Source organism: Gekko japonicus, unplaced genomic scaffold (assembly GCF_001447785.1).
Source record: "Gekko japonicus isolate JY-2015 unplaced genomic scaffold, Gekko_japonicus_V1.1 scaffold2, whole genome shotgun sequence".
NCBI classification, from domain to species: Eukaryota; Metazoa; Chordata; class Lepidosauria; order Squamata; family Gekkonidae; genus Gekko; species Gekko japonicus.
The window spans coordinates 4,124,638-4,134,713 of record NW_015175358.1 but is presented as its reverse complement, the minus strand read 5'-3'; the positions used below and the strand labels follow the sequence as shown (position 1 = coordinate 4,134,713).

Genomic DNA, 10,076 nt, shown 5'->3' with positions numbered 1-10,076 from the left:
TTTGCTTTTGTGTGGATGTAAATGCCCGCAGTTATGATTTTTGAAATGCTGTATAGCTCAGTGGTGTGGATATACAGAAAAACTGGAGCAATCATGTTAGCCTGTTCTGCTTGTGAGAGGCTCTTTCTGAAGCACCTTTAACTGCTTGACAGTCTGCTGGCCATTTTCATGTATTTAGTTAGCGGCCTGTAAAACAGGAGGAGGTGGCAGCATTCTAGCACAAAATATTGTTAACTGTTATTAGAACAGAAAATTAAACATATCTCCGTATCAGTGAAAACTGTAGAGAGGTAGATCAAGATGAGTAGCCGTGTTTGTCTGTGGCAGTAGAAAAGTGTAAGAGTACAGTAGCACCTTAAAGACTAACAAAATTTGTGGTAGGGTACGAGCTTTCATCAGTTGCTGCTTACTTCTTCAGATACATCTCTGAAGAAGTGAGCAGTGACTCACGAAAGCTCATACCCTACCACAAATGTTGTAAGTCTTTAATGTGCTACTGGATTCTTACTCTTTTCTACTACTGTAGAGAGGTAAAATTTGACTTAGAGTGGCTCAGTTCAGACGTCACCCCAAAGTAGGAGTGTTAGGTGGCAGCCCAGCATCTCTGGGAGCTTTTAGGGCGAGGCAAATGGGTGAGTGTTGAGGGCGAGGCATGATGCCACACTGGGCTGCTTACCAACATCACTTCCAGGTTTTTGCCTGGATGTGATGTCAACATGTAGACTGATGTCATTGCCACCCCCCACTGTTTGTCCTGCTGGACCAGGAGGCAAGGACAAGTGGGAGGGGGGCTTCTTTGGGAGATTGTCCACCTGAAGCAGGCACTTGGCAAGACTACCTCAAACCATGGTTAACTTAGTGTAATGTATGAATTTACAAACCGTAGTTGCTGATTGGCTAGCAAACCAGAATCAGAACCATGGAATTGGGGGGGGGGGGAGATTGTGAGTCATGGTTTTAATGGAGTATGGTTTGCTGTCATGGCTTACTTGACAAACCGGAGTTACAGCTGCCATCTGGAGGCCACTGTACCTAGAGATAGGCATGGTGAACAGATGGAAAAAGGGACAGACTCATTCTGAACCTCAGGATTCTTGACTGTTTGGAAGAGTGAACCCCATGATGTAGATTCTAAACAATTATTGGTTTAAACCATGGTTTGATGTGATGTTGAGATGACCTACTGATGCCTTGCATGAATATACTGTAATACAACTGGTAAAAAACAAAACAACTTGGCTACCCAGACTTTTGTTTGTTATGCTGTTGATTAAATGTTTTGTCCTGTAAACAGTCATTTCTCCAGTCTAGAGAATGATTTCCCAGTGATTTGGGTAGAAGGGGAGACAGAGGCCAATACCTGTCAGTTTTCCGCAGCTTCACCTTTTATCTTACACTGTTAATACTTGGTATGGAAATCATCACCCTGCCAACAAAAGTGCATGGTCAAAGCAATGGTATTCCCAGTAGTCATGTATGGCTGCGAGAGTTGGACCATAAGGAAGGCCGAGCGCCGAAGAATAGATTCTTTTGAACTATGGTGCTGGAGAAGACTCTTGAGAGTCCCTTGGACTGCAAGATCAGATCAGTCAATCCTAAAAGTAATCAACCCTGACTGTTCCCTGGAAGGCCAGATAATGAAACTGAAGCTCAAATACTTTGGCCACCAAATGAGAAGGGAGCACTCACTGGAGAAGACCCTGATGCTGGGAAAGATTGGAGGTCAAAGAAGACGGGGACGGCAAAGGATGAGATGGTTAGACAGTGTCATCGATGCAACGAACATGAAGTTGAGCAAACTTCAGAGGACGGCGGAAGACAAGAGGGCCTAGCGTGATCTGGTCCATGGGGTCGCGAAGAGTCGGACTCGACTGTGCGACTGAACAACAAACATGGAAATAATGGCCTCATGTATATGCATGCCTTTTGTCTTTCTGCCATCAGACTATGATTTTTGTAGAGTCTGAATTCAAGCTGACAGAACTTACCTTTCTCTTCCTGATTTGGGACCCCTTTCCGCCCCCACTTGAAAAAGGACTGGATACGAATATCAAACTGCTTGTATATGTAGTCAACTTGCAGAGGGGCTACAAGGGTTGTTCTTGAATACTGTGTCCTCCTTTAGGGTGGGTCTAGAAAAATTGTTTCATAAGATCTTAGGAACTAGGAAAGTGGATGCTGATCTCTGCAGGTTTGGGGCATTCATTCAGGTTAGGACCTCCAGTGTATGCAGTGAGGCTGTGACTTTTTTGCTGCTGTGCAATTGCTCTTCTTCTGGTGTGTGTTCTACCCTGCGGTGTCTGCTGGGTAAAGCTAGAAGAGCATTTGGCAGTTTAATAATGGAACCACGTGTTCTTCGCAGTACATTTAGTCTTGCCTGCTTAACACTGTAGTTACTCTTGCAGACTGAAGTTTGCTTGAACCAGAATACCCTCTTTATTTCCTGCATCTTGGTTCATGATTTTTATACCTACAGTTCAGGCCAATGAATTCACTTTTCCTCCTCTTGTAGGGATACTCCTCTGAGAAGGTGCATTGTGGTCAAGCATTTAGGGAGGGATGAGCTGTTATCAGATGGGCCCAGCAGCAAATCACCACCTCTGAAGAGACTCTGTCAAAGTGTACAGGTAGGTGACTTTGTAGGATTTAAATACGCTGCTTCTGAGAGAGGCCGCATACTTGTAACTCTTCTTACTGTGGGAAATTCAGATAATAATTTCTTCAACATATCAGATACCATTTCTTCGTTGCAGAGAACTTGAATGTCAAGTAGCAATCTGGTGTTTTTGAAATGCAGTGCTTTCTCAGATAGCTCTTGTATTGCAGCTGAAATTGCTGTGTGTAATGTGGTTATATAACTCTCTGACACACCTGTTGGTTAGTGCCTGTAACGTTACTAATGACAGGAGCTGTCTAGTTAATTTTGCTTTTGCTTATTTTTTTCTTTCTTTCTAGGGTGAATACCTTCTTTCTTATCAAAAGAGTGTTTCAGTATCAGAACTGAGTTCAGTACGCAGAACTGCTGGAGTTCAGTATCCAGAACTGCTGGAAAGCTAAAAGTTGGCACACTTTATTTACGTAAAACATTTCTGTGCCACCTTTCCACCCAAATAGGGTCCCCAAGTCAGCAAACATCAAAACACTAAAATGTTTTAAACATTCAAGCAGCATTTAAAATAAGGTGTATGTATACAATATATGGAGCTGCGGTGGCTCAAGGGGTTAAGACACTGAACTACAGGCTGTGGAAGGTCAGTAGTTCAGCAGTTCGAGACCCGGGTGCTGCATGATGGAGTGAGCTCCCATCTCTAGTTCCAGCTCCTGCCAACCTAGCAGTTCGAAAGCAAGAAATTGCAAGTAGATAAATAGGTACCACTTCGGTGGGAAGGTAACAGCGTTCTGTGCGCCTTGGCGTTTAGTCATGCCGGCCACATGACCACGGAAACGTCTTCGGACAGCGCTGGCTCTTCGACTTTGAAACGGAGATGAGCACCGCAACCCTAGAGTTGGATTCGACTGCCTTTCGAGCAAGGGAACCTTTACTATACAATATGTAGACAACTCAATAAAAAAATATAGACGTACAAACACACCTAACACGACCAGTGAATAGGGCAGTACGGCAAATAAAACAAAAAGGCTTTACATCCTGGTGGAAGTTAACAATACAGGCAGACAGACAGAGTTTCAGAGTTTCGGCACCGTGACTGAGAAGGCCCTTTCTTGAGTTGCCACCCGTCTAGCCTCAGATAACAGAGACTCCGAATCAGGGCCTCCAAAGATTACTGGAGTATCTGGGTAGGATCATATGGGAGAAGTTGCTCCTTCAGGTATGTTGGCCCCAAGCTATGTAGGGCTTTAAAGGTCAATACCAGCAACTTGAACTGATCCCAGAAGCAAATTGGGAGCCAGTTATACATGGAACAAGACTGGAGTGATATGGTTCTTATGACCCACTCCAGTCAACATTCTGGTGGCAGCATTCTGTACCCACTGTAGCTTCCAGACAGTCTTCAAGGGCAGCCCCACATAGAGCACATTGTGGTAATCTAATCAAGAGGTTAGCAGGGCGTGGACCACAGGGGCAAGTTTTTGTAGTGATGTGTAGTCAAGATATACTTACTAGAAAGGTCACTTTTCACATACCTTGCTTGGCTTTCAGGAGCTGAAGTCTTATATCATGAAAGCAGGCAGCAGTCAGGCAGACAGCAAGCTAAGCCAGCTGTATGATAACATGGAAGGGTATCGGATTCTCTCTACCAATCAGCTGGGCTTATTTTAAGTAGAGGCTGGGGATGTGTCAGTGCTTGCAGAATGCAAGCTATTTACTTGTGTATTTATTTACTTTTTCCTTCCAAGGGGCATTCTCTCCCTTTCACAAAAGAATAAAAGGGATTTTATGTGTGAAAAGGACATTTCCAACACAGCAATGCTACTCCCCCCTCCATTATGTTTGTGCGGATCTTCTGCTACCATTGCAGAACAGGGACTCTAATGATTGTAGCTCTGATAAAGTTGCTTCATTTACCGATGGAGCTGGAAAGCTTTAGGTGTGAGTCATTCTTGGTAGCAGTGCCCTCCATTACCATTCAGGATTTCTAGAGGGCTTCCTGTTGCTTATGCCCATTCATTTTATCGTATAAATGTGTCATAACCTGTGTCAGCATTGCCTCCTACAAACTAATAAATTTTTCTGTCTTCTACCCTTCTAGTCTCAATGCTGCTCTGTTAATGCCCAGTGCTAGCTAGTCTCTCCTGACACAGCTCCGGGGGAATAACTGAGGGGGACTGTGTATGTCTTGGCACGTTTCCATGAGCACAGAGGTCTCCAGAGCCAGGCTTCTGTGTTAGAGACTCTGTTCAGTACGAGGGCACGCTCGCAATCCTGTCACAACCGAGTGGCCCTCTTCTAGAGGGTCTTCCACATGGTTGGGTACTTTAGTCTCCACTGTCAGCAATTGTTGGGGGAAGAGTTGATCAGCAACTTTGTGTTTATAAATATAAATCACCTGTGTGATGCCCCCCCCCTCCCCAAATGCTAGTATGCTATTGGATGGAGCTGCAGGAAAACATCTAAAGGCTTCCACAGATGCAGTCCTTTCTCTGATACTTGCTTCCTCGGGTGAAGCTGTCAGTTACATTTAATTTGTCATCAGTCCAGCAAGTCAAAGGGAGTGGGGTAAATATATCATAGTAAATCAATCAGTTGCCTTTTTGAAGTCCTGTTGGTCCCATCTCTTTTCCACCTACAAACCTCCCAGTCCCCACCACCCAATGCTCTTGCTGCCCCCGTTAGGCGTGTTTGTACTGTGTAGAATTGAAGACGTTGGCAGGATTTTTGAGTGGCAATTCTTGATCCAATACAGGTTTTTTACATCTTATGATACAGAATTTTTTTCTTGGGAAACAATAATTGGGTGAGGATGGCTTGTTCCTCTTTTCGGTCTCTTTGGCATAACTGACTTGAACGTTTCAAGAAGCCTTGCATTTGTTAGGGTGGGTAGAAGGAATATCTCCCCTGTTTGTACTACTTAAGAAGCCTATGCCACCACTAAAAGCCTTGGTGTGGTTTGTAGGGTGTTAAAGGGCATGCATGTTCATCCAGCAGCGTGCCCTACTCCAGTGGTAAGCCTCTGCTTTTTGTAGAGTTTGTTACGGCATTGAATCTTCTGGTTGCAAAGTGCACAAATAAAGAAAGCGAGGCATGGCAATACTTGTAGCCTCCTTGCCAGCAGGAGTTTGGGAGAAGCTTTCCTGACCCTCACTGCAGGATGACTGTCCGGGCCTAGTGATGCCTCCAGGGGAAAACCCAGGGCTGTGATGCCCAGTGGTCAGGGGTGAACAGGAGTCAGTTGTTATTGTCTCAATGGTTTCCAGATTCAGTCAAGATAAAGACTGATAGCAAAGAGGGATATATACCACTAGAGACCCTAGTGGAAGTAGCCAGTGGGTTTGCATTTCTGGCTTAAGATAAAGCTTTGATTAAGCAGTTAGTGGGAAATTACATGACAAAATGCTACAAAGTGCAAAATACACAACTAATATCTGTGCTAGTAAGAGTTATTGATTACTTATTAGCATTACTACATACGTTCCTTTCCTTAGCCTTTAGTTCCCCGTTGATTATGCATTTTGGTCTTGCCCAGTCATCTCCATTGAGAGCATAATTGGTTAATTAGGGAATATTCCTGTGCTCTTACAGTCTCCAGACTAGTGGCCCAACCAGTGCTTCCACTCACTCAGCTGGCTCTGGCTTTGTAGGCAGAAAGAAAATGCTGAAATTGAACCAGCCAAGAAGAAGAGCAAGGCATTCATTAGAGACTGTTTCTGGCCCGTACCCTGCTTCGCTGTTCCCTGGCTTCCTAGAAAAAGAGCTTTTGCAACCATAGAATACACTCCCTGTTGGGCCCTTGTAGCAGCATAGTCCAATCCCATGCCAGTTTCGCATAAAGTTGAATAGGCACCCAATGCAACTTTTTCGCTTCTCAAATCTTATATCCTCTTTGTGGATTTTTAACAGGAAAAAAAGGCTGAGAGCTCAAAGAAAGTCCATCCCAAGGTATTTACTGTGTAGCAGAAGCTTTCTCTCGACATTCTTCTCCTCTGCTTGCCCCTTTCAGCACTCCTCTCTTAACCACGCTCACTCTTTCACCCTCTGCACGGCAACGTGTGGCCTTCTAACCACGTTTCCAGCAGTTGCATGCTAGTTGTAGACATCACTGTCCCAAAGGGTAGAAAGGCATGGCGGGATACACGTCACTGCCCTGGGATTGTTGTGGAGGGACAGTGACTTGGTTGTAGTGCTAACATGTCTTTTTTTAGAATATCTTCTTGTCACCTAAAAAAAATGTAAATCAGATTTGAATTTCAGGTGTAAAAGGTGTGCCTGTGGGGGCATTTAAGTGTAAGTGGTAAGGTCTCTTAGCTACAGCTGGAGCTGCTTGAAATGGGGATGCATGATGCATAGCATGCTCATGTTGACTTTCTTTTTTGAGTCCTGTGCTTGGATCCATTTCTTCAGCCGAAACAGCTCTTGTGAGCCTGTAAACAAGATATTCTGGTGCTTCCCTCCTGGCAGTTGAACCAGCTTTGCTTCTGCTGGTATCATGCACAAATGGCCAGAGTCTTGTTGGCAACAGGGTGAAATGTGGCTCTAGGCTTATATTCTTTCCAGCGCTTAGCTGGCAAAGCTTTAATCTGATCAAAATGATTGCCAGGGCTAAGCTTTTCTGAAGTTGTTAGACTGAATCATCTTTCAACACACAATACTGACTTTTCCTGTTGGTTTTTCAAGACAAAGAGTTCTGTTACTAATCCATGTTAAGCCATTTGCACATACCCTTTTGTTCAGCTGTTTTTCTGGAAGTTTGTTCTGTGCCTCTTGTTTGGAGAAAGAGGGAGAGAGGATGATCTCTTTATAGCCCTCAAGTGCGGGTGGTGGGACTCTATATAACTGGGGGCTCCTGGCAAAGCAACCCAGGCGATTCAGTCGAGAAGGCTTGCAACCTTGCTAGGCAGCTCCTACAAACACGCACAGAGATCTTCTGAACTGGCTTCAGCCAAACCCTTTGAATAATCTACCTTGAAAGGTGGTTTCTTTTTAAAGTAATTAAATAGCCCCTCGTTTGTATCTGACAAAGTGACCTTACACCTTGAAAACTTTCATTGGTTTTTAAGGTATGACTGGACTTGAATTTTGTTCTACTACTACAGAATTTTGTTCTACTACTGCAGACCACCTGAAACTATTTAAATGATTATGTTTTCTTGATACATTAATGCATCCAACTCTAACCCCCCCCCAAAAAAAACCCCTCTACCCTTGAAAAATGAGAATAAGGGGAAAAGAGGACTTTATAGTAGACGAGGAGGGGATAATGGTGATAAGAGTGTCAGCTGTTACTAATTCAGGCCCAAGGTCAACCCCCAGAGTGGCCAACACTAATGCAGGTTTCTGTTGCCCAACTGCACGCTGCCCTCTCAGCCCAAGCACCATGCACATGCACATCCCATTGTACTTGCGCCACACAATCCTCTGTGCCAGGTCAGCTGCCGCTGCACCAAACAAATATCAGTCTGGGCGCAAATATTGAGAGTCTGCTGTCTGCCTCCCCCCTCCTTTGCTGAGGAACAGTCTTCTGCCTTATGCAGCACAGTGAGAGAAAAGGGTGTTGAAATATTGGTCAAATGTCAGTTTACAGGCCTTTAGCACAAAGAATGGTGCTGTGCTGGTTTTGAGTTTAATTATTGTTCGCTCTCAGGGAGTAGGTAATTTGGGGATGGGGGGCAGTCTTTTATAACCCATAAGTTTTATAGTTATGAGAGGGTAAAAAGATAAGGTGTGATTATGTGGCTTCTTTCTAAAAGTTTACAGGTATTGGCAGTGAAGGCTGGACCACAAAAAGGGTGGGGGAATCCCAGAGAAACCTGCCCGAGGATATCCTGTTCCTGGTTGCACACAAGTGCTGCCTTCTGTTCCTGTACAAACATTCCATGCCAGCCCTTTGGAAATGATGGCGTTTTATTTGACTCCTTGGGCTGGGATTTTCAAAGAAGTTTCCTTAAGCCCTGTGAGAGATGGGAGCAGGTAGTTCTGCACTTGTCAAAAGGAAACAAAGTTCACTTTGCAGTGTTAGTTCCCAGAAGATATTGCACATCACAACGAATATAATGATCACTTCTCCAAGTTGAGAGCAAGATCATGGAGAGGCGACTTCGTTTGGCCTTAAGATAAGCAGACTTTTAGTGTGTTCATGATTGGCTTTGCTCAGTCCCAGGTCCCCATTTTCTGTGTCTTAATCAACACATACAGAAATGTTAGTTATGTGTTTGCATATTAGAATCCCAGAGAAACCTGCCCGAGGATATCCTGTTCCTGGTTGCACACAAGTGCTGCCTTCTGTTCCTGTACAAACATTCCATGCCAGCCCTTTGGAAATGATGGCGTTTTATTTGACTCCTTGGGCTGGGATTTTCAAAGAAGTTTCCTTAAGCCCTGTGAGAGATGGGAGCAGGTAGTTCTGCACTTGTCAAAAGGAAACAAAGTTCACTTTGCAGTGTTAGTTCCCAGAAGATATTGCACATCACAACGAATATAATGATCACTTCTCCAAGTTGAGAGCAAGATCATGGAGAGGCGACTTCGTTTGGCCTTAAGATAAGCAGACTTTTAGTGTGTTCATGGTTGGCTTTGCTCAGTCTCAGGTCCCCATTTTCTCTGTCTCAATCAACACATACAGAAATGTTAGTTGTGTGTTTGCATATTGCTGCTGGGGGTTGCCTTGCCTTGTGCCAGAATCCTCAGCTACAGAATCCGAGTGCGCGCTCCGTCTCTTCTCATCATTGTTTTCAGTCCGTGCACACTACTGCCTCTGTCTCCGCTTGAGGAAAGCTTTTCCCCAGATGGGAGGGGGGAGATGCAGCAGTAATGAATGATGGAGCCACTAGGGAGGGCAAGTGAAGAGCTGCAGTATTCGCTTGATTTCATGCTGGTTTGTCTGACAGGTTCAGGTTTGAAGAAGGGATCACAGCAGTGTTCCCTCTAAGCTGAGTTAGTGTGAGCTAGCTCACAGTTTTTTAGCCTCCGGCTCACACATTTTTGTCTTAGCTCAGGAAAGAGGGCTCCAGAGCAAACTGATTTATGCAGCAGCCAAATCACCTGCTCACAACTTTAATGGCAGTCGCTCACAAAGTAGAATTTTTGCTCACAGGACTCCATAGCTTAGAGGGAGCATAGGAACACAGTGTGTCTAAAGAACATGCTCTAAACTAGTTTCAGGAGGGTAGCTAAGTGCGTAGAGAAGAGCAAGATTCAAGCCCAGTATGATTTCCAGGGTGTGAGCTTTCGAGAGTCAGAGCTCTTTTTGTCAGATACACGGGAGTGCTGGCTCTCGAAAGCTTATGCTCCTGAAATCTTGTTGGTCTTTGAGGTGCTGCTGGACTCGAATCATACCCTGAGCTGTCATTTTAATATGCATCTACACTCAGTTCAACTGAGTGGTAGGAAGGAAATACTCAGGACACATCGCGTGCTGGCCAAAAACCTGGGCATGAGTCTTAAATTATCAGATGGCTGC

General features: G+C 44.6%; 1 protein-coding gene across 2 annotated transcripts in view; it reads left to right on the top strand.

Moving 5' to 3' along the window:
* ACSS2 (acyl-CoA synthetase short-chain family member 2) overlaps window positions 1-10,076 on the top strand; it is a 78,492-nt gene that overhangs the window by 44,647 nt on the left and 23,769 nt on the right. Inside the window, exons 7-9 of one of the 2 annotated variants that reach the window (XM_015425277.1) lie at window positions 1,427-1,438; window positions 2,513-2,627; window positions 6,521-6,559. In XM_015425277.1, the coding sequence (XP_015280763.1) occupies window positions 1,427-1,438; window positions 2,513-2,627; window positions 6,521-6,559 (166 nt within the window). The remainder of the gene's footprint in view (window positions 1-1,426; window positions 1,439-2,512; window positions 2,628-6,520; window positions 6,560-10,076) is intronic. The other variant, XM_015425279.1, reaches the window with a different exon arrangement.